General features: G+C 39.6%; 1 protein-coding gene across 1 annotated transcript in view; it reads left to right on the top strand.

Annotated features, from left to right (window-relative positions):
- The window catches only part of CUBN (cubilin), a 305,495-nt gene that overhangs the window by 174,450 nt on the left and 105,636 nt on the right, over window positions 1-25,409 (top strand). The window contains exons 32-39 of the mRNA XM_055296673.2: window positions 6,122-6,281; window positions 8,318-8,431; window positions 10,566-10,676; window positions 12,034-12,162; window positions 13,296-13,428; window positions 20,806-21,011; window positions 21,893-22,077; window positions 23,261-23,453. Coding sequence (XP_055152648.2) covers window positions 6,122-6,281; window positions 8,318-8,431; window positions 10,566-10,676; window positions 12,034-12,162; window positions 13,296-13,428; window positions 20,806-21,011; window positions 21,893-22,077; window positions 23,261-23,453 — 1,231 coding nt within the window. The remainder of the gene's footprint in view (window positions 1-6,121; window positions 6,282-8,317; window positions 8,432-10,565; window positions 10,677-12,033; window positions 12,163-13,295; window positions 13,429-20,805; window positions 21,012-21,892; window positions 22,078-23,260; window positions 23,454-25,409) is intronic.

The following is a 25,409-nucleotide window of genomic DNA, read 5'->3' as shown; positions in this document are numbered from 1 at the left end:
TCACTACGCCCAGCTAATTTTTGTATTTTTAGTAGACATGGGGTTTCACCATGCTGGCCAGACTGGTCTCAAACTCCTGACCTCAGGTGATCCACCTGCCTCGGCCTCCCAAAGTGCTGGGATTACAGGTGTGAACCACTGCACCCAGCCTGATAAGTATTTTGAATATGTGTGTTAGTATCTTGACGTTTTATAAAATTCTGGATATTTTACAAAAAGACTGGTCAACTTTTCTGTAGAAATTAAATGACCACTCCACTAGATCTGCCTCTGTTTTAAGAGCTTCTGTAGTTGGAATTCTCCTGGGGACAGTGGCCACTTTTTATTTTGTGATTTCAACTTCAAATTTTTATTTTATTACTATAATCTAGAAATGAATTAGTTGAGATGTACAAAGTTTTATTTGTTTGTATATTGCCCTGACTTTTACCACTTAAGTAAAGATCAGAAAATCAATGCTGAGGCCTAGCAAACTCTTGGCAGTAGACTTAAGTAAGAATTATATGTTATATTAATATATGTGTATCCAATAGTAATATCATTTGCTAGCTTTGCCTTGGGAACTAAATAGAAGTTAAGGGGAAATTCATATTGATAATTTTTATGACTTTAGAATTGTAAATGAATGGGAACAAGGTTTCTCATATTTTCTTCTTTGAAGTGCTTTTCTTGTGGAATTTTATAAATTAAAATTTTAAAAGTGAGTTTTTTTTTTTTTTGAGAAGGAGTTTCGCTCTTGTTGCCCAGGCTGGAGTACAATGGCACTATCTCAGCTCACCACAACCTCCGCCTCCCAGGTGCAAGCGATTCTCCTGCCTCAGCCACCAAGTAGCTGGGATTACAGGCATGTGCTACCACACCTGGCTAATTTTGTATTTTTAGTAGAGATGGAGCTTCTCCGTGTTGGTCAGGCTGGTCTTGAACTCCCGACTTCAGGTGATCTGCCCACCTCAGCTTCCCAAAGTGCTGAGATTACAGGCATGAACCACCGCACTAACCCTGAGAATATTGATTTGATATTGTAAGTGTTAAAAACACTCACATAAAATAATTTATATTTCAAACTCTGTTAAAAATATTCTCCCTCCTTGATAGCCTGAGGTTTTAAAATTTCATAAAATGACAATTAGGTACATAAAATTAATAACTATCCTGCTACGGTTTGAATGTGTCCCCTCCGAAGTTCATGTGCTGGAAGCTTAAAGCCCAATACCGCAGCATCAGGAGGTATGGCCTTTGGGAGGTGTTCAGGTACTGAAAGCCTCGCCGTCATGAATGGATTAATGTTGCTATAAAAAGGGCTTGCGGCCGGGCGCGGTGGCTCACGCTTGTAATCCCAGCACTTTGGGAGGCCGAGGCGGGCGGATCACGAGGTCAGGAGATCGAGACCATGGTGAAACACCGTCTCTACTAAAAAAAAAATACAAAAAATTAGCCGGGCGTGGTGGCGGGCGCCTGTAGTCCCAGCTACTCGGAGAGGCTGAGGCAGGAGAATGGCGTGAACCCGGGAGGCGGAGCTTGCAGTGAGCCGAGATTGCGCCACTGCACTCCAGCCTGGGTGACAGAGTGAGACTCCGTCTCAAAAAAAAAAAAAAAAAAAAAAAAAAAGGGCTTGCGAGAGTGGGTTCTCTCTCTTCTGTGCTTCCGCCACTTGGCGACATGATGTTCTTTCCCCCCAAGAGGATGCACCATTCAAGGTACCATCTTGAAGCAGAGAGACCCGGCTCTAACTTGCTGGCATCTTGTTCTTGGACCTCTCAGCCTTCAGAACTGTGAGAAATAAATTTCTGCTCTTTATAAATCACTTGGCCTCAGGTATTCTATGGTATCACAAAGAAGCAGACTGAGGTGTGTCATGAGCATTTTAAAGAGAAGTAACATGGTAAATCTAGAATTTGGAGAGAGAAGACTGTACTACTCACTAGTGATGTGAACTTGGATGACTTACTAGCTTACATTGAATGAGACAGTAGTTTAATAGCTTACACACTTGCCTCCCTGTCTTTTTTTTATAGAAAATCACATAGGTTAGGATGTTTGTGATGGAGCTTGTAAAATTATAACACGCTCATCACATTTGGGGTGTCATTGGTATATAATTTCAATTCCGGGACACATGGAAACCTTCTTTTTTTTGAGATGGAGTCTCACTCTGTCACCCACGATGGACTGCAGTGGTGCAATCATGGCGCACTGCAACCTCTGCCTTCTGGGTTGAAGCAAATCTCATGCCTCAACCTCTTGAGTAGCTGGGATTACAGGCGCCCACCACCATGGCTGGCTAATTTTTTTTTTTTGTATTTTTAGTAGAGACAGGGTTTTGTCATGTTGGCCAGGCTGGTCTCGAGAAAACCTTCTGTTCTTGATCCTTTCCTTGTGGAGTATTACTTCAGCCAGATGAATTTTAGCAGAGGTCTTGTAATTCCAGGACCTCAGGGGTTGGGGGCAGGGGAAATAGCTGGGAAGTCTGTTAAGCTTCTAGATGTGCCCCTTTTAAAGGATCTCCAAGGAAATGGGTCATTCCGGTGATTTTCTGAAGATTTCAGCCTTAATGTTTTAGTTTACTTTTGTTCCCCTTATTTCCTCTTGTCCCTTGAGAGGATTCCAACCACTCAGACTGAAAACAAAGACTTTGAAAGGGAAGAAACAATATGTACTTACTCCTTGGACCTTTGAATTTCAGAGAAAATTTTTTTGAAACCAGAAGAGTCTTGTTTTTGAGTCCATGGACTTGCAAAATCTTAGAGTTTTTTCTTTCTTTCTTTTTTTTTTTTTGAAAAGGAGAAGTCTATAAACACCATAGAACCCATTGTTCCACTAGTTTAAAAAATTAAGAAATGCTAGACACTTAGGTTGATTCCACATTTTGGCTATTGTGACTAGTGCTTCAGTTAACAAAGAAATGCAGATATATTCAACATACTTATTTAATTTCCTTTGTCTGTTTATCCCAGGAGTGAGACTGTCAGATCATATGGTAGCTCTATTTTTGATTTTTTGAGAAACCTCCATACTGTTTTTCATAATGGCTGTATCAATTTACATTCCCATCAATAGTGTGTAAAGGTTCCCTTTTCCCCACATCCACACCAGCCCTTGTTATTTTCTAATTGGGATAAAGTAGTATTTCACTGTGGCTTTGATTTGGATTTCACTGGTGATTAGTGACGTTAAGCATTTTTTCATTTACCTGTTGGTCATTTGTATGTCTTCTTTTGAAGACAAAAAGACTTATCAATGGATGAATGGATTTTTAAAATGTGATATGTATAAACAATGGGATAGTACTTAGCTGTAGAAATGAATACATTCCTGTCATTTGTGGCATCATGGATGAGCCTGAAGGACTTTATGTTAATGGAAATAAGCCAGGCACAGAAAGAGAAATATTGCATGATCTCACTCATTTGTGGAGCGTAAAAATGCTGATCTCGCAGAAGTACAGAGTAGAATACTGGTTACCAGAGGCTGGGGACGGTAGTGGGGAGGAAATTATGGGGAGATATTTGTCAAAGGGTACACAATTACAGTTAGGTAAGAGGAATAAGTTCTGATGTTCTATAACACAGTAGGGCACCCACAGTAAACAATATTATGGTTTATAAATATTATAGTGTGTTAAAAGTAACTAGAAGAAAGGATTATTAATGGTCTCACCACAAAAAAATGATAAATGTTTGAATTGATGGACATGCTAAATACCATCATTTGGTACTTACACAATGTATATGTGTATTGAAACATCACACTATACCTCATACATATGTTCACTTATCATGCATCAGTTAAAACCAAAATAAAAAATAAATATAAACTATATATATTCATAAAATTGAATCTTAAACTTTTATAAAAATTAAAAAATGCTATTCTAAACAAATAAATGAATAAATTATCTTGAGAGAAGTGAATAGTCTTTGCCTTAAGATTCAATTGGTATATTCTCCATACTCTGTAACCATAGATGTTCTAAGAAGGTATTCATTATCCTTTGATATTAAAACTAAGACAGTATTAATAGAATATTACTAAAAGCTTAGGATGCTGTATCTATAACCTTAGGACAGCATGAAACCAAGTATAGAGATAATAAAGACTTGAATTAAACCAATGGTGGTGATATTTGAGAGTAGACTCATGTGTGAATGTAGTAAGAGGTTTCGTAGTGATGGTTTAAATGTCATTTTGTCTACTGTTTACAGTGTTCAATGTGTTCAAAGGAAGCATTCATACTAGATTGGAAATTATAATTTGAATTTGTTAAAAAATGGAATTTAGTTTTTAATCAATCTTTGTTGAATGAAAATCAGTCATCAGGTTTCATTTATTGGATATATATATATAGCTAGATATATATATTTAAATTTTGAACATTAAATAATAAAAAAGATTTGCTGCTCCAGAACAGACCCACATTTGTTTTAAACTTATTATTATAAAAGTTTTAGCTCCTCAGAAAGTTAAAAATCCTATTGATATTTGATTCATGGGCTTGTATAAGCCAAACTGAGAATATCCTGCCATTCATACCTGTAGCTAAAGAGAACATGCAGAATCATACCTGTGTACTAAACAGAACACTGATTATAATCATCACCAGATTTTTAAAGTCACTCGCAAGTACCTTCCTTACATTGAATCTCTGAACTTTCTGTTTTTTTCCTAAGATTTTCTTATGAAATATAAGTGGCAATTTGTTTTGAATGAAACAGCCATATTTTACGTTCATACTTTTAGTCACATTCTGATGGCTGGTAGGTTGATGCATGCATCCTGCTCCGTTGATACCTTGCACTGAACAAGAGGAAAGGGTTTCAATTCTGGACTCTGGAATCTAGTGGTCTGATTCAACGTGACCTGCTCCCTCTTAGAAATTGTGTGACTTGGCCCTATTACTTAGGCTCTCTGTGCGTCTGTCGTCCTGTTCTTAAAAATGGAAAGCAATTTGGGAGGATAAAATGGGACAGTGTATGTGAAGGGCTGAATCCAGTTCCTGGCACATAGTAAGCACCTAATGAATGGGAATTATTATTAATCATCCAAGCAAAGGAACTCGTTTCCCCCTGATTTACACATAAGAGTATTCAAAAATTCATCTAGACACTGAGTTCCAAGCAAATTAGTAAGCTTCAATTTTTACAAATCAATACAGAGATTTCAGGTATATGTGATGTAGATTCCATTTCATTACCTGCATGGAGGGACAGCAAGGTCCCAGCATGGCACTAGGCAAGACAGAGACCAATAGTTAAAAAGAGAGAGGTAATTTTCTATTCCTTTTTTTTTTTTTTGAGAAGGAATCTCACTCTCTGTTGCCCAGACTGGAGTGCACTGGTGCAATCTCGGCTCACTGCAACCTCCGCCTCCTGGGTTCAAGCAATTCTCCTGCCTCAACCTCCTGAGTAGCTTTGACTACAGGTGCACACCACCACACCTGGCTAATTTGTGCATTTTTTATTAGAGATGGGGTCTCACCATGTTGGCCAGGCTGGTCTTGAACTCCTGACCTCAGGTGATCCACCCGCCTCAGCCTTCCAAAGTGCTGTGATTATAGGCGTGAGCCACCACACACAGCCAAAAAGAGAGAGAGGTAGTTTTCTAAATCAGCCTCATATCACCCCTATCATTTGAAAAGAATTCTGCCATTTCTCTTCTCTTGAGCATTACCCTATCACGAACTCTATGAAGAACAAACAGATCCAACAAATGTCGGGATTCTGACAACAAATGCTCATCACTCATCATTATTTCTCATCTGTTTTCTCATGTGTCTATTCTTGCATTACACATTTCCAGCACATGTTGTGGGCATGGCCTGTAAGGTGACTACATTGGGGTTGGGGAGGAAGGGGAGTGTGGAAGGGATGGCATTTATGAAGATATCAAGAGATCTAATAGTGGCTCTGACAGAGGAACTCCTGCCGAAATTCACGTCAGCATCCCTAGAAATGACCAAAGACTTGTTACAGCTGTGAGACAAGACAAGAAAATAAAGCCAGTTTCTCTAGATCCAGCAAACGTGTGATTTTCCACTAGCACATCAGCATGCAGGCAGTTCATGGAATACAGGCTTTCTAGATGTGAATCTGAACCACTGTTTGCCCTGTCACCTTTCTTGTAGGCATACGATGGCTTAAGCTCCACAATGCCCCGCCTTGCCAGGACATGTGGAAGGGAGCAGCTGGCTAACCCCATCGTCTCCTCAGGAAACAACCTCTTCTTGAGATTTCAGTCTGGCCCTTCCAGACAGAACAGAGGCTTCCGAGCTCAATTCAGGCAAGGCAAGTACCCTGTGGATCTTCCCAAGCACAAGAGAAATCTTCAGTGCTCTGTTTGGTGCAACAGTGAAATGAGACCTGTGCTCAGAAATGGATGACAGCCTTCTACTTAACATGTAAAACATTAAATAGAACAACAGAACTGTGACTTACAATTTTCCCAACTCCTGATGCTTGTAAACTTCTTTTCTGACTTCCTTTGGACCTGCATCTCTAACTAAAGTTTAAAAGTGCTTTTAAGACTAGAAACAGTATAGAAAAGTTTTTATCCAAATTCACTGATCTAACACTACCCAAAGCTTTACACTAGAATGGGATACACTGCCATCAATTACAAGACTTGCTTGTAATGTAATCAGATTCCAGCCCCCGGAAGCAGTGGTTTCCCTCATTTCTGAATCCTGCCATTGTCCAACTGAGAAGTCACTGTTGTTTTCCATTTATTTTTCTTTCTTTGTTCCCTCCCTTCCTCCCCTCCTCCCCTCTTCTTCCTTTTCCTCTCCTCCCCTTCCTTTCCCTCCCTTCTCTTTCCCTCCCCTCCCCTTTCTTTCCATAGGGTCTCTCTCTGTTACCCAGGCTGGAGTGCAGTGGTGCATTCATGGCTCACTGAAGCCTTGACCAGCCAGGCTCAGGCAGTCCTCCCACCTCAGCCTCCTGAGTAGCTGGGACTATAGGTGCAACCCCATGCCTGGCTTTTTTTTTAGAGATGGGTTCTTGCTCTGTTGCCCGGGCTGGTCTCAAACTCCTGGCCTCAAGTGATTCTCCTGTCTTAGCCTCCCAAAGTGCTAGAATTACAGGCATGAGCCACTACACCTGGCCATTGTTGTTGTTCTTAAATCACCACTCTTCCAAGACCTTTTTACCCATTGCCTTTCATCTGCTCATTCTAAGAGATGAACCCCTTATCCCATGGTCAGAGATGACTTGTATTCAGATGATTCAGAATATTCACTACAAATATATTTAGTCTGTGTAGTCATTATGTCTATCTTAGTCAACTCACTTATATTCTATAGTAAAGAGCTCTGGATAGGGACAGTGCCTGAATCAAGGTCTCCCAAATAGGCACCATAGACCTTTAGACTTTGGAGCAAGACAGACTATATTCTTGTTGATTTTAAAGAAAAACTAGTTTCCTAATAGTTCTTTTGCATGTTATTATTCACTTGTATGTTGCTTCGTAGTAAAAAGTCCCTGCTAGCTTTCATCTGGACTATAACAACCTCCTCAAAGTCACCTACCCTTACCCCATCTCTCTCCAAAGTCACCTGTAAAAGCCCTGCTCTGATCATGCCATTGGAATGCTCAGTGTCTGTCCCATCTCCACCTGGCCCGGAGAATGAAGCTCAAGCTCCTGCAGATGTTAACCAAGGGCCCCAGAACCCACCCTGACCTCTCTGCAGCGTCAGTCACCCACATCCCTCGGGCACCCCATGCTCCAGCTGAGCCTGTATACATGCTCCTCTGTGTCTGCTCAGGCGGTCCCCTCCCTGGCCTCCCTTTTGTCACCTTCCAAGTCCTAGTTTACCTCAGCCTCCTCCTTGGTGAGACTCCTCTTATGCCCTCCAGCGGTGACCGCCTCTCCCTCTTCAGGACTCACATAGAATTTTACTCTTCTCTGATAATCTGCAGTCATCCTTATGAAGCCTTGTTCAATTGAGTATTTATTTTCCTGAAAAAAAGACATCATTTATAAGCGGATTATCCCTATACCTATGATTTATGAGTGGGCAGTGTAAACGAATCCATGCAAGAATTTTGTTTGAATGACTTAGGCAATTCATAGCCATTTAATCTGTTGCTTTTTGCCATTTCCTACTTCCTGTAGTTGAAGAATAATTGTTAAAAATATAAACTGTGCTTCTGTTTTCTCATGGTTTATGTACAGCTCTCCTTACGGAGAACTTTCTTGGTTCTATTTCTTGGTTTTAGAAATAAGAAGAAAAATCATTGATGGTTTTATTCATCAAATAATTGTTTTGTATGGTCAGTAGAAATGAAAAGCATATGACATGTATGTATGTTTGTGTGTTCCCCAGCCTGCGGAGGCCACATCCTCACCAGCTTATTTGATACTGTTTCCTCTCCACGGTTCCCTGCCAATTATCCAAACAATCAGAACTGCAGCTGGATCATTCAAGCGCAACCTCCATGTAAGTAACAAAAATAAAAAAGAAAAGGGACACAGGAGAGAAGGTGTCTGTGGGAAGGTCAGTCTATGAGTAACCTTCTTATCTCAGTGCGAACAATCAATGGCCTTCCTCTTCATCTTTTGCAAGTCCCAATTCCTGATGTGCACAAGAACAAGCATTTCCTAATCTGATAGGGAAGTCATTTTTACAGTTGCTTCTAAATTTAAAAACATTTTTTTTTTCATTTCAAGGCCTAGGAAAGGTTAAAACACACACACACACACACACACACAACAACACAACACACCTACAACCTTGCTGTATTAACAGGCATATGCAGGCGTATGAGATTGGGGGTAAACCAAAATAATCATTAAATAGTTTTTGACATGTGTGCCTTGAGTATAGCTGATGCTCAAGACAGTTGCTGAGTGAACAAATGAAGAACAGCCACAGACTGGAGAATCAGTGACTCACGGGCCAGAATGCAATGCACGCACCTATCCATCAAAGCAAACATTCATAAAACCTGGGCTCTCTTGCAAGGTACTGTTCCAGCACAGGCCTAGAAGAAACATTGAATAAACGCTTACTTTCTTTTCTTTTTTGGAACCCTAGAATCTTATTTTCTGATCTGGTAACAGTCCGATGGTAAGGACTTCTGTCCTTATCTTACAGAGAACATCAGGAAATGCCCCTCAAGGACATGACAGAATGGCTGCAAAGCGGGTGATGCTGGGGCCCTTCTGAATCCTGTTTCAGAGAAGCCCTGCCCTCCTTTGAGGTTTGCAGGAAAATACAGTTTCAGGCATAATGTAGGAAAAGCTTTAAGTTCTTCACTCTGCACAGTAATTGATCGCCGGTGTGAAAATAGGGAAGTCACTTAAGCTAATCAGGCCATGAAAAAGTATCTGCAAAATGAAGAGTTTGGCTTAAATATTCTCTAGCACTTTCCCTTGGGATGTCAGGAGTTAACAAATTGCTAGTATCTTTATTGACATGCATAAGATGTGGAGGCCGATGATGTCATCCTTAGCCAATTCGAACGGGGAGGTGGAGCCCCAAAGAAAGTTGCCAGCCAGCCAGAAACTGAGCTGTAGATAAAGAAGCCCCCTCCCTTGAACGGAGCAGTTTGTGCCTGAGGATTATTTTCTAATGAGTTGTAAAGCATTTAGATGAAAGATCTCACTGGGTCAAGAACAGCAATAGGAAAAGATTCTATTCTGAAGATTAGGGAGCTTGAAGAACAACAAAAGGAAAATGTATCCAGGCGCTTGCTGTTCTGCGAGTAATTCAAAACTTTCTTGATGAATGTCTCTGAACCTTAGGGCACTAGCTCTAGCCTGAAAATAAAACTGAGTGAGCTAAAATGTGAGTGCCAGCGAGAAAAGAATGCCTTATTTACAAGCACTGCAAAGAATCCGAATTTAAGGAAATGAGTTTATTGAGAAAAATGCTTCTGCGAGGAACACAGCAATGGTGATATAAAAACTGGAAAGACGGCATTTTCCAACAAGATTTTCCCTTATAGTGCCTGGAATGAACCTACCCAGGAGTCCTCTTATTTACCACTACCAGTGTTTCAGATGCCACAGGCACTTTGGCAAGCATCTATTCTGTTACTCTTCAAAGGAAAACATCTAGCATAGAAGTTGTCCCCTTCCCTTGCTTTATCCCTTCAACCATGTGCAAATCCGCCTCATTCATTACTTCTCTGCTGGAGAACCCTTACATGAAATTACCAGAAGTAAAATTTATCTTCCTGTATGTTTTTTAATTTTAATTTTATTTTGTAAAAACGTTTTATTTTTAATTTTTGTGGGTACATAGTAGATGTATATATTTATGGGGTACATGAGATGTTTTGATATAGGCATGCAATGTGAAATAATCCCATCATGGAAATGGGGTGTCCATCCCTTCAAGCATTTATCCTTTGTGTTACAAATAATCCAATTATGCTCTTTTAATTATTTTTAAATGTACAATAAGTTATTATCAACTACGATTACCCTGTTGTGCTATCAAACAGGTCTTGCTCATTCCTTCTATTTTTTATACTCGTTAATCATCCCCACCTCCCCGTCTTGCCCCATCTCCCTGTATGTTTTATTTGCCAGTGCTTTATGAGACAATCTTCTCTTTTTTCTTCCAGTAAATCATATCACCCTCTCTTTTACCCACTTTGAACTTGAAAGAAGCACAACGTGTGCACATGACTTTGTAGAAATTTTGGACGGTGGCCACGAAGACGCGCCCCTCCAAGGTACCTCAGTGCTCACTCATCTACATCTGTGGTCTTAGCTGTGCTTTATTTATAGATCTGCATATTTATAGGCTGCCATTCTAGGTTAGAATGTTTCCAATAAATAGAAAGAGCAGCCTAAGACAAGTAAAGATGATTAGAGGGTAAGAAAGCAGGCTGGAATGTGGGGTTCAGGGAACTCAGCCTGTTTATTAATATATTCAAACACGTGAGTAGTTTGTGTATATGTTTTAAAACATTTAAAAATTGCAGCTGCCTTAAAGAATAGTGGAATGCAGCCCATCCCAGTATTACATAGCATTCTGTTAGAAATTTCTCGTTAATATTTGACCAAGTTCTTACATTCATATGGAGCATGTTTCTTTCAGTCTTGTCCTTAGTGGAAGCAAAAAAAAAAAGCACTTAATTAGTTAATTAATTAATTAATTCCATTAAAAATCTGTCATTTGGTTTGTTAGACATCCCAATAAAATTAAAGAGTGCCACTATCTAGTTGCTGAAATACTCTCAGGCAAAAAAAAAAAAAAAAAAAAACAAAACAAAAAAAACAACACATCAGGCCATTTAAGCTTTCTCCATAAATTTCCTAACTTTTGAATTTTGTTGTAAAAACTTCTCATCCCGCACTAGAAGACAAGGTCTGTCGGAGAGGAGACTGTTGTGCCTGTTGCCTAATTCCCAGTGCCCAGGACAGTGTCTGAGACAATAGTGAGCCATCAATGAACTCTCCACACCGTCTGCATACCTCTCACAGCATTGCCTGAGGTCTTTGTTAGTAAGCATTTAACTAAGGATAAGGGTATATTATTTAACAAGCTGTTACATAGCAATACCTTGGGCTGAGTACTATTCTCAATATGTTATAAATAGTAAGTCAATCCTTGTAACCTTATGAGATAGGTTTCATTATTTTCAACTGAGGCACCAAGCACTTAAGTAACTTGCCTAGGATCACACAGCTAGCAAATGGCAGAGGCAGGGGCTGAATCCAGGTAGCCTGGCTCCAGCATCCACACTTTTCTGTGCTACAACATATTGAATATTAGTGCATCTATTTGTACGGGTCCAACTGGGCCAGAGATTTTTGCTTTAGGTACATGTGTCCCTTGGTCATCTAAGTTTTCCCTCTGGTCCCATTGTTCTTGGTCACCTCTCCTATATATAGCTCCTATATATAGTTTATTTTAAATCATCAGGTATTGTCTCAAACACTGACCCTGAATGAAGTGGTTCTCCTAGTGGCAATTTCTTCCCTTTGTTTTGGTCTCTTGTAATTCTAGTAAAGATGTTTTTCCTGGAAATAGCGGCCTGTGCCATGTTGTCATTCATTCTCCTTGTCGTTATCTTCATTATTTAGGCCGTTACTGTGGCACCGACATACCCCACCCTATCACATCCTTCAGCAGCGCCCTGATGCTGAGGTTCATCTCTGATTCTAGCATGAGTGCTGGGGGTTTCCACGCTACAGTCACTGCATCAGTGTCGGGTAAGAAACCTTAGCACCTGGCTCTAGAGGTTAACAGGGATGTGGTAGAAATTCTTGGTTTGTTATTGGGGACTCTGACCTTCGTAGTTGGGAGCTAGTTTCCTGAGATCACCTCTGGGCCAAATCTTACCTTCTTCCCAATTAAGTGAACGTGTTGTCAATTCTAGCAATAATGAACTCTGGAAGTGTGGAGGATTGGTTGGAAATGTAGCTGTCTTTTCAGCTACACCCCATGCTCTCAGATGACTTGGTGTTCTTTTTTTTTTTTTTTTTGAGACGGAGTCTCACTCAGTCACACAGGCTGGAGTGCAATAGCACGGTCTTGGCTCACTGCAACTCCACCTCCCCGATTCAAGCGATTCTCCTGCCTCAGCCTCCTGAGTAGCTGGGATTACAGGCACCCGCCACCACACCTGGCTAATTTTTGTATTTTTAGTAGAGACAAGGTTTCACTATGTGGCCAAACTGGTCTTGAACTCCTGACCTCGTGATCCACCAGCCTCGGCCTCCCAAAGTGGTGGGATTACAGGCGTGAGCCACCGTGCTCACCCTGGTGTTCTTCTTTCTGGCTTGTTTGTTAAGGCAGCTCCAACCTGGGAAGGAGAGGAACAAGGAGCTGCCCAAGACTGGGTTTCTTAGCCTCTTAGCCCAGAGAGTGCTGTTGGTCACTGCCATCTTCCTTGTTTTTAGTGGTTAAAAGCTACAGAACACCTAGAAGATTGGTGTGTGCATTTCGGTGCTCTACTGAGAGGGAGAAGCAAGCATGCTGCTTTGGGTTCTAGGCCAACCTGGTTGTGACCTGTGACCAGGTTGAATAGAATCCTGGTCACAAAAGCCAAGTGGCTGTAGGATGATAAACAAGTCTTTTATTCTTCAAAGTTACCGTTCACAGGGAGAAAAGGCTTTGAGAAAAGACATTGCAGAAATTCCTTCTAATCCACCACACTGCATGGCCCTTGGTCTTCAGTTTGCAGAATCGTTCCCTTATTTTATATGACATGAATGTTTTAAAATGTGAGATGGAAATACTATCTATTCTTTTACATTGATAATGGCTCTGGCGTTCTTTCTCCTTTATTTTATAGTGTCTGATGCAGTCTTTGCTCTGACACTTTATTTCTATTTTCTTCCAGCTTGTGGTGGAATGTTCTACATGGCTGAAGGCATCTTCAACAGCCCTGGCTACCCAGACGTTTATCCCCCTAATGTGGAATGTGTCTGGAACATCGTCAGTTCCCCTGGCAACCGGCTCCAGCTGTCTTTTATGTAAATCCTTTTTTATGGTGTATTGTTTCAGTGCTAATGAATCTGTAGGAAAGAAGTGCTGGTGCTAATAGGATGGGCAACTCACCGTGTAAGTGAAATTTAGGAAGTATTTTTCCAAATTTCCTGTTTCAGTCGTAGTTTGAGTTATAAATAGCATGAAGATTCTCTCGACCATGGTTCTTGAGTCCTGTCTAACGTTCTCAAAAGTACATTCTTGAGTCCTTGGTGAATGAATGAATCTGTGGCCCGTTCATGTTCAGAGTACAGGACTCTTATCTTTTTTTTGGGATTAGACACGTTAAGGTTCTTCCAGGGAATCACTAGTATTGTTTATTCCAGCAGGGCCCTCCCATCTCAATTAAGCATTCTTTACGCTTTTATCTTATCCCCACCTCAATCCACCTTTCCTTCTATTTCTATCAGAAGAATGATTTTGGGGCTGGGTGCAGTGGCTCATGCCTATAATCCCGCACTTTGGGAGGCCAAGGCAGGTGGATCACTTGAGGTCAAGAGTTCGAGACCAGCCTGGCCAACATGGTGAAACCCCATCTCTACTAAAAATACAAAAATTAGCCGGGAGTGGCGGCGGGCACCTGTAATCCCAGCTGCTTGGGAGGCTGAGGCAGGAGAATCCCCTGAATCTTGGAGGTGGAGGTTGCGGTGAACTGAGATTGTGCCACTGCACTACAGCCTAGGCAACAGAGTGAGACTCCATCTTGAAAAAAAAAAGAATGGTTTTGGAAGTTTTTTTAACTTCCAAACTTAAACTTACTTAAACTTTAAACTTAATTTTTTAGAACACTTTCATATTCCTCATTGAACTAGAACACTTTTTGCAATGGACTATAAATATGGAATTAGTAGTGGGATCCTATCACATTCTGAGTGGTCTTAGATTAAATTAGACAGCAACAATAATATCTCCTACAGTAGATGTAAAAAAGAAGCACACGTTTTAATCAACTCATAGAGAGGTATATGTGACATGTCACACTGATAATGGATGGTTATTATATGTTGAGAGATAAGATGTTGGAATTTAAATTGCTGTTTTGAATTAAAAGTTATTTACCAGTCTATGTTACATTTTACCAGGCTGTGGTTGGGATTGCTAATTCTGTTTTGAAGAGAATATAAGTAACTTATTGTTGAGAGAGGAGGATTGTTTTGAGGACCCTGGCCTGTTTATTTAAAAGTCTTACTTTTCTTCCAAGACTTGCTAATCTGTGCATCAGGAACTGATTAAAAATATGGGACAACCATCCTATTTGTGGACCAAGTTCAAACATCTCAAGTTGCTTTTTCTAATCCTTCAATCAGACAGAGCCTCTTCAGGGTATAAGTGGCCTTGTGTTAAAACAAAGACACCCTCTGCGTGCCGAAAGGCAATGCAAGTTTAAACTGCCTCACAGGAAGGAGGTTTCGGTTTGTCTTTTTTTTTTTTTTTTTTTTTTTTGGAGACACAGTCTGGCTCTGTTGCCCAGGCTGGAATGCAGTGGAGTGATCTCAGCTCACTGAAACGTCCGCCTCCCGGGTTCAAGCTATTCTCCTGCCTCAGCCTCCTGAGTGGCTGGGATTACAGGCACATGCCACCATGCCAGGCTAGTTTTTATATTTTTAGTAGTGATGGAGTTTCACCATGTTGGCCAAGCTGGTCTCGAACTCCCGACCTCAAGTAATTCACCCACCTTGGCCTCCGAAAGTGCTGGGATTACAGGCGTGAGCCACCGTGCCTGGCCTGGTTTGTCTTTGTCTTCACTAAGAGCACAGAGTTCTGGATGGGAAGAAATCTATATACTTTATGTTTACCAGACATTTATTTATTCTTTTACTCAACAGATATTTATTAAGCTCCTAATATGTCCTAGGCGTGTAGTTGGCACATGCTACTCTCCTATGAGGTGCTTTCTATATATTGGTCAATAAAACACCATCATTGCCCTTAGAATAAAATCCAAAGCCCTTCGCACAGCTTTAGTAGGCTTATCAGAATTGCCACATAAAATGATTTTTTTTTTTTTTGGTCTTTTCCTCTTTGTCTCTTCCACATTCACATTGTTGACTGCTCTCATTCAGCGGTTGCCAGGAACTGAGCTAGGTGTTCAAGACAGATAAGATTTCAGGTCTTGATAAATTTCTCATAAACCAACATTAAGAAGCTATTTAATTAAATTCATGTTATTTCTGTGGGATAATAATAACAAGTTTCTATAAACAAATTTATAATAATTTCAAATTTCTAGGACTGTGAAGGTTAAAGAAGATGTCAAATTTAAAACGCATACCACACAGCTGCTGCACAGCAAATGTTCGGTGACCTAATTCTCTCAATCTTTACCATTTCTGAAGTATCTTCTGTGATAGTTCACAAATAAATCCAAACGGGCAGCACTAGGCTCTCCTTCCAGAGGATGGGAGATTACACACACAGAAAGCAAGTTTCATCTATTTCAGTGCTTAATAGACATTACATTTTAATTATATATATTTAGTTATATGGTATAGAACATCGTAACGACTCAGCTATTTCCTTTCTCGCCTGTAAGAAGTTAATTTTGATTACTCTGATTTACTTGCTTTTTATTTTTAAAATGGATTTTTTAGACTGCAAGATGCCTCTTTTTTTGCAGTTGATTAATGAGAACGCAAGGCCTGTGAGTTATTTCTGCCCTGGTCTAAATTCTATCCAGATGGATGCTTGGAAACATTACCCTGTGGTGTGTGAGAGCATATGAGAAGCATGTGTATCACATCAAGCTCTAAAACATGGGGCTGGGATTGTGGTGAAACTGAGTAGGGAAGAAGACTGGAGAAATTATAGTTGAATCTGTAACAAAAAGGAACGGGGAGAAATAAAACCTACAAAGGAGTTTTTTGTAAGACATATATTTAACCATTTATTACCCATAATATGACCAACAATGTGAAATATGCTAAAATTGTTTTCTTCTGCTTCTCAGAAAGCAGAAAGGGAAGAAAGGGAGATCATTTTCCTCAGAAGGTAAATTACATGCAGTTGCCTCTAAAATCTTTCTATTCAAAGTGCAGTGGAATCTTTCTGACCAGTTACTTCACCCCTGTGGTTTGGTAGGCAGGGAATTGACAGAAATGGTATTTTATACTTGCAGAGTGCTTTTAGAAAGTGATTGGTCTCGGTTCAAGAATCAGAATGAGATAATAAGAAACGGTGATTGTACTATTTTTGTTCCACATCCTACATTTACTAACAGATCTAAGCCAAAGGGTGTAGTTGCTTGTAAAATGTACCAGCCTAAAGCAAAGACTTCCAAGCATAATAAAGCTTTTTTTGAAGTTTAATTTAATCCTTATAGGCATTTCCCTACCACCATGTCCAATGGAATGTCTTTTCTGCCGTCTAGCACTGGATTACACTAGTCTAGTACTTAGATAAGACCTTCACTTTGTAATCTTCTGGAGCGTCAGACAGAATGCTAATGTGCATGTTGATCACCTAGGATCTTGCTGAAGTTCACTTTCTCACTGAGTGGGTTGGTGCGGCCAGATTCCTTGTTTCATACAAGCTCTCCGGTGATGCTGGTGTTGCTGGATTATGCACTGCACTTTGAAAAGAAAGATTTTAGAGGCAACTCCATGTAATTTACCTTCTGAGGAAAATGATTTCCCTTTCTTCCCTTTCTGCTTTCTGAGAAGCAGAAGAAAATAATTTTAGCGTATTTCACATTGTTGATCATATTATGGGTAATAAAATTGAACCTGAATGTATTCACGAAACTTGGCAGCCATCCCAAAGATGGATTTAGACCAATTCCTTGCAAAATAAAAAAAAGATTGAAGATACAAATATTGCATTATAAATCATCAGATTGTCAAAGGAGACAAATACATGGTTTGCTTTGTCTGATGTGGATATATCCTGATTTCAATTATCAGTTATAGCTTGCTGTAAAAATTCCATCTAGACTAGTCCAGATGGTCTATACTGTAGTGACCCACCTTGGTGGGATTGTGAGAGTCACCAGCTTACCACCAGCCTTACTGATTTGGTTAGAGACCTACCAATGCTAGTATCTGGCTTGAGAGCTAGGGTAGAGCAGAGCTGACCAGTTCCTCCACCCCTGTGGTCTGGTAGGCAGGGAATGACCAGAGATGTGCCTGGTATGTTGATCAGTGGCAGGGTTTGAGGTGGCCAGAGCCTCCAGGCTGGTTATCTCTAACCATTCTCCCCCATTAGCTGAGCTAGAGCCCCAGGGGAGCATTATACTTAGCATAAAGTAAAATCTTGAAATGGAATCTTTCCATTCCCTTCTTTTCCTTTCCTTTCTTTTCCCCTTCCCCTTCCCTTCCCCTTCCCCTTTCCTTCCATTCCCCTCCCTTCCCCTTCCCCTTCCCCTTCTCCTTCCCTTCCCTTTCTCTTCCCCTTCCCTTCCCTTCCCCTTCCTTTCCCCTTCCTTTCCCTTCCCTTCCCCTTCCCTTCCCTTCCCCTTCCCTTCCCCTTCCCTTCCCTTCCCCTTCCCCTTCCCTTCCCCTTCCCTTCCCCTTCCCCTTCCCTTCCCCTTCCCTTCCCTTCCCCTTCCCTTCCCCTTCCCTTCCCCTTCCCTTCCCCTTCCCTTCCCTTCCCCTTCCCTTCCCCTTCCCTTCCCTTCCCCTTCCCTTCCCCTTCCCTTCCCTTCCCCTTCCCTTCCCCTTCCCTTCCCTTCCCCTTCCCTTCCCCTTCCCTTCCCCTCCCTTCCCCTTCCCTTCCCCTTCCCTTCCCCCTCCCCTCCCCTCCCCTCCCCTCCCCTCCCCTGCCCTGCCCTTCCCTTCCCTTCCCTTCCCTTCCCTTCCCTTCCCTTCCCTTCCCTTCCCTTTTTCCTTTCCCCTTTCCCCTTTCCTGTTTGAGTTCATACTTTCATTTCCTCGGGGTATAAACCTAGAAGTGAAATTGCTGGTTCATATGATAATACTATGTTTAACTTTTTGAGGAACCACCAAACTTTTCTATAGGGATGGACTATTTTAAATTCCCTTTAGTAATGCATAAGAGTTCTAATTTCTCCATATCCTCATCAACACTTCTTATATTCCATTTTTAAATAATAAGCCTTCCTAGTGGTTTGCAGTGTTATCTCATTGTGGTTTTGATTTGCATTTCTCTAATGACTAATAATGTTGAAAATCTTTTCATGTTTTTATTGGCCATTCATAAATCTTCTTTGGAGAATTGTCTATTCAGTTTCTTTGCCATTTTAATTGAGTTATTTGTTTTTTAATTTTCGAGTTGCAGGAGTTATTTTATATTCAGGATACTAGCTTGGTCATGTGTTTTTATTTTCTTCAGGTATATATTTAGGGGTGGAATTTCTGGGCATTAATTGGATGTGCATTTAATTTTACAAGAAACTCCCAAATAATTATTCAAAGTGGCTATGTCAGTATGCAGTCCCACGAGGAATATATAAGACTTCAGTTGCTTTGCACACTTGTCAACGATTGATCTTGTCAGTCTTTTTATTTTAGCCCTTATGATGGGTGTGGAATGATATCTGACTGTGGTATTTAAGTTGCATTGCTCTGATGACTAATCATATAGAGTACTTTTCATATTCTTGGTAGCCATTTTATTGTCTTCTTTTATGAATATCTGCTCAAGCCCTTTGTCCAGTTTTAATTTGGTTGTTTGTTTTTCCATTATCTGTAGGAATTCCTTTTATATTTGAACTATGAGTCCCTTGCTAGATAAATACTTTACAATTATCTCCCCTTTCCCCAGCCCGGTCTGTAACTTGCCTTTTCATTTTTTAAAATATATATATTTTTCTGGACAGGATCTCACTCTGTCGCATAGGCTGGAGTGACGTGGCACGATCACCCCTCACTTCAGCTTCGATCTCCCAGGCTTAAGCAATCTTCCTGCCTCAGCCTCCCAAGTAGCTGAGATTATAGGCACAGGCCACCACACATAGTTACATTTTATTTTTTGCAGAGAGGGGGTCTTACTGTGTTGCCCAGGCTGGTCTCAAACTCCTGGGCTCAAGTGATCCTCCCACCTCAGCCTCCCAAAGTGCTGAGATTATGGTTGTGGGCCACCAAACACAGTCTATTTATTATCTTATTCATGTCTTTAATGAAATGTTTATTTTTGAATTCAAATTTATTAATTTTTTATCTTATGGTTAGTGCTTTTTGCATTCTGTCTAAGAAATATTTGCCCATCCCAAGGTCGCAAAGATTTTTCTCCGTGTTTTCTCCTAGGATCTTTATGTTTCTAGCCTTTATATTTACATCCTTGAGAAATATCAAATTAGTTTCTGTGTATGAAGATAGGCAGAAGTAGAGGTTCTTTTTTCCCTCTCTCTCCATAAGGATATCCATTATTGCATCACCATTTGTTAAAATGACTTTTCCCCTTGATTTGTCTTGGCACCGTGGATTGAATTGGATTGGCTGTGTATTTTTGGGTCCCCTTCTGGAAATTCTTTCCTATTCCATTCATCCACTTGTCTACCCTTAACACCAATACCACTTTATCTTGAGTAGCTCATGTTTTTAAGCAGTAAGGCCAAGTTTTGAAAGTACTGAACTAGCACCTACATGTTCCAGACTCTTTAGATATGTTACCTATGAACGTCATATGAGGTAGATACTATTTCCCATCCTCGACTCCCCATCACATCATAGTTGCAGAATATAAGACAAGTTGAATAGGTCACATTCAAGCACTAGCCTGTGTTGTCACAAATCCCATAATTTTGCTACCTCTCCAGAAATTAAGTACATACGCCTTTGCAGGGCATTTAAGTGCCACCTAAATGATCCCATCATATTGCCCCAGTTACGTTTTAATGGTTTCTTTTTTTTTATTATTTACCTTCAACCAACTCACACCTCAGTCTTAGAGGTACTCAGTGTTTTAAACAAACCAGGTATCTCGCAGTTTTCTGAATATGTCCCGCCCTTCTCTGCACATGTGCCTTGGTGTCATGATTCTTTGCCCACCATCTATACTCCTTACATCCAGCTAACATGTGTATTTCCATCTCAAAAAGTCTTTCCATCAAGCTATTGCAGAGCCCCACAATCAGATGTGATGCCTCTGCTTTGCAATTCTTAAACGCCACTTTATAGCTCCGATGGCACTCACACTATTCTGCCTTATATATTTTTTTCTGTATTCTTGCCCAGTTTTGCCCACTAGGAAGAAAACTCCTTGAAGGAAGTGTATTCATTGTCTTTGTAGCTATTGAATACACATTTCAACAAATCCAAGTGAAAGAAATTTTTTGAGACAGCTGAATAATCTTGTGATCAAAGTTAAAGTTTAAAAAAGTGAACGGGTTAACCTAGCATGTCATCCAGGAGAATCCCAAAGTCCATTCTCTCAATTTAATCCCTATAAATATTTTTTCCCCAAATCAGATCTTTCCAGTTGGAAGACTCTCAGGACTGCAGCAGAGATTTTGTGGAGATCCGTGAAGGAAATGCCACGGGTCACTTGGTGGGACGATACTGTGGAAACTCCTTCCCTCTCAATTATTCTTCCATCGTTGGACATACCCTGTGGGTCAGATTTATCTCAGATGGTTCTGGCAGCGGCACGGGCTTCCAGGCCACATTTATGAAGAGTAAGTTGTATCTATTTTAGTGATAGCTTCCAGAATATGTCTTACAAACTAGAAATAATAATTTTCTCAGTAATATATTAAGCAAGAACAATCCTAAACTCTACACTATTTTCCTGCATTGTCTTTGTGAGTTACCTTATAACATATTAGAAAAACTGAATTATATATGAATGGCTCAATAAGGGCAAGGAAGAGCACTCTCAATGGTTCTATTGTTCTTTTTAAGCTCTAATTTCTACCTAATATTAAATTAGTTTTTTTCATGATATTGCGGTAGAGTCTTGTAATATATTATAGTTTAGGTTTGGTGTATTTATATCAAGTGTGTTTTATTTGATTTCATAAACTCTGCATTCTTCACATTTAAGACATTTAGTATTACTTTGAGATTGGCTTAAGTGCTCAAATATAAGAATAGGATATTCTTGTAATAGTATAAAATGTTAAATATTTTTATTCTCTAGCTCAACTTTTCCATTATTGGCTATTTCATATGTGATTTCAAACTATCGGTTTTTCTTGTAAATTTTTTTAAATGTTCTATTCTTTTGAAAAACAAAGCAAAATAGATAAACCAAAATTAGAGAGTGGGGCTGCTCACTCCACCTGCCCATGTCCCCAAGTCCCCTAGGAGCTGGGAACCCCTTTTCACATGGGAAGTTGTGGCCTCTTTTCACACCATGCAACATTTTAAGGACCTTTTCTAAGGAAGTGATAGCCCAGAAACCAAAAAAGAAGCAGTATTTCTTTCAATAGTCAGAAAAGAAATCACAGTCAATTAAAAGTCCATCCTTTTCAACACCCTTTGCCTTTTGTTTTTTTCATTTGATTAAAGAGCAATTCTAAGTGGGTCTGATTTACTACTCTGTCTTCCCTCCTAGTATTTGGCAATGATAATATTGTGGGAACTCATGGGAAAGTCGCCTCTCCTTTCTGGCCTGAAAACTACCCACACAACTCCAATTACCAATGGACAGTAAATGTGAATGTATCTCACGTTGTCCATGGTAGAATCTTGCAGATGGACATAGAAGAAACACAAAACTGCTATTATGACAAATTAAGGGTGAGTTTCCACATGCAATCAATGTTCATAAATATTGGTGAATTGCTATTGGTAAAAATAAATCCAAGGTAATGTCTATTCAAGCATTTGCAAATCATGTGGGATAGTCTGCTCTAAATCATGTTTAGAGCAGACTGCATCTAGATTACATGGACAAAGGCAATTTCAGTATTGTATTTATTATTTTCCATTTCATATCTAAGGAGTTTTTTAGGATTATTATAATTTTCCTGTTGAGCTTTGTCTAAGCATGCATGTATGTCGTAAGTATTTATTCTGTCTTATTTCCTACTATCCTCTTTGTTTTTATGTTAGAGTATTAAAAATTTTAAGGATCATATAAAAATAAATATAAATATAAAAATCATGGTGATCATTGCTATCCAGACATTGGCTACTGTATCAATTCCAGAAACACAATCGGATTCTTACAGGCTATGACCCCACCTTATTCATCTTGGATTCTTGGTCATGAATAGAACCCAGTGCCTGATGGGTGCCCAATATGTATGGGAATGACTATTACATAATTTGTTTGGTAGAGGATTTTATAATAACTGTTAATATGAATTTGTCCTGAGCTATTTAAAAATTATCATAGAATATGCCTCAAAATAGGTAATTTGAGATTTTAAAACCAAAGGTAGGAGATTTACTAAGTGCTTTGAACATGGTGAGCCCTGCAAGTTTTGGTTATTTTGTTGTCATTTATTCTTCTTTCCTTCTGTGGAAATATGAAGTCCTTTAGGATACCTGTCCACTTTCTCTCATTAAAGCTTTTCTCTTCTGGTTATTTTCCCTTCTTTCTTCCTAATTCCTCCCTTTGAAGCCCCAAAGCACGTTTATTAACTACTGTTGGTAGGCAACCATCCTGGTTCCTATTTTTTCATCCACAAATTTTTCTGTAAATCATCTTATGAGTGATTCCCACAGCGCATGTTTATTAATATAATTCTGCAACAAAGATGCAAATGTTTTCAAAACATTAAATTACCTTCAATAATATTTTATATTATCTGGCAGGATCTGTTTTAAGCTAAAATAAAATGTTTACTCATTTGTCATTTTTTTGTTATGATAACATTGTAATAATGTAAGGCATATTTTTTATTTTATCTTTTTATGAAGAAAAATATAGATGATTGACTAAATACAATGCTCTATTATCTGTTTTTATGTGCAGATCTATGATGGGCCTAGCATTCACACCCGCCTAATTGGAGCTTACTGTGGTACCCAGACTGAATCTTTCAGCTCCACTGGAAATTCTTTGACATTTCATTTTTACTCCGACTCTTCAATCTCGGGGAAGGGATTCCTTCTGGAGTGGTTTGCAGTGGATGCACCTGATGGTGTTTTACCTACCATTGCTCCAGGTGTGTTTGGTAATAAATGAAGTTCTTTTTAGGACTGGTATGTGCAGGCCAATGTTTCAAAGGGTCCTATCATAACAGGGGCCAGATATAAAAATAAGAATAAGTACAGCCCCGAAGCCCTTCCACCATATGTTCAGGTGTTATTTTAAGTTCATAAACACTACCTTTTGTAAAAATTGTACATTTCTTTCTAAAAAATGCAGGTTTCCCATTATATTGTTTATATTATAATAATTAGGGGCTTGATATCCATAAGATCATCTACTTACAATTTCTAGAGACCACTTTAGAAATCCCTGAAAATTTGATTTGCACATACTACACATGTACATTCACACACACACACACACACAATCAGTTAGTTAAGGATCAACTCATAAAAGTAACTATTTTTCCTCTGCATTTTATTTCAAATGTACCTTCAGAAATGCTTCAGTTTCTCCTTAGCTGGTTGTAAATTTCCATGTTTCAAAGTAAAATGGGCTGAATTTTAAGCTTTTATTTTACTTTTTTACATTCCTAATCCCCTCAGTGAAAGTAATATTGAGCTGGCATTGTTTGGAGAGACTTTTTTCTTGAAAAATTTTTAAATGAGGCCGGGTGCGGTGGCTCATGCCTGTAATCCCAGCACTTTTGGAGGCAGAGGTAGACAGATCACTTGTGGTCGGGAGTTCGAGACTAGCCTGGCCAACGTGGCAAAACCCCATCTCTACTAAAAATACAAAAATTAGCTGGGTGTGGTGGAGCGCATCTGTAGCCTCAGCTACTCAGGAGGCTGAGACATGAGAATTGCTTGAACCAGGAGGGAGAGATTGTAGTGAGCTGAGAACATGCCACTGCACTCCAGCCTGGGCGACAGAGTGAGACTCCGTTTCAAAAAGAAAAGAAAAGAAAAGCAATCTATTTAAATGAATTTGAGGGTTTCTTATGGATTTGAGGATTGACATAGAAGAAATTCATCAGATATTTCTTGGAGGATATTCTAAGTCCTTGAATACTTGATTGGAGCACAGAATCATGGTATCTCATTGAAGAATATTCGAACTCTGAACTTGTTCTATGACTTAAAAGATTAGCCTATTTGCTTCTAACTTCTTATATTGGCAGAAGTCACTAATGAAGATAATTTGTACTTATATTTATTTAATGTCCCTTAGTATTCCATTCTGAAATGTTGTTTTTACTTCTCTAATAAGATGCTTTCATGACATTGAATACAAATCTCTTCCTTAAAATATTGATCTGTTTATCTAAGAGCAAAGAACCATCAGCAAGATTGACAAATGCAATTTAAAGGCAACATTTAATTCTGGAGGGATATATCCAGAGCGCTTAGAAATAAACTTGAGTTAAGCTTTCTTTTATATTTACAACCCTCAAGGTAGAAAAGGAATTATTTACTTGTGTAAAATATTATACCAACAAATTTTCTTCTAATATTTTATTATGAAATTCCATAATTGTATGATGTAAGTGGACAGGTGAAGAAGAGAGCCATAAACTTTATTTTTCTTAGTCAAGAAGAAAAAGGAAAAAGGAAAGTAAGGGGTCAAGAGAATTTTAGAGTTTACTAATTATCTAGATGGCATAAGTGATTATCTTGTAATGATACCACACTGTGAAAGTGTCATTAAAACTGAAAAAACCTTAATATTTTGAAATATATCAACTTATTGAGCATTGTCCTATCAGTATTTCTTTTCTTTTTTTTTTTGAGATGGAGTCTCGCTGTGTCGCCCAGGTTGGAGTGCAGTGGTGCAATCTCGGCTCTCTGCAAGCTCCGCCTCCCGGGTTCATACCATTCTCCTGCCTCAGCCTCCCAAGTAGCTGGGACTACAAGCACCCGCCACCACGCTCGGCTAAATTTTTGTATTTTTTTGTAGAGATGGGGCTTCACCGTGTTAGGCAGGATGGTCTTGATCTCCTGACCTCACGATCTGCCCACCTCGGCCTCCC

The sequence above is a fragment of the Symphalangus syndactylus genome, chromosome 10 (assembly GCF_028878055.3).
Source record: "Symphalangus syndactylus isolate Jambi chromosome 10, NHGRI_mSymSyn1-v2.1_pri, whole genome shotgun sequence".
Lineage (NCBI taxonomy): Eukaryota > Metazoa > Chordata > Mammalia > Primates > Hylobatidae > Symphalangus > Symphalangus syndactylus.
This window is presented reverse-complemented; position numbering and strand designations above follow the sequence as displayed.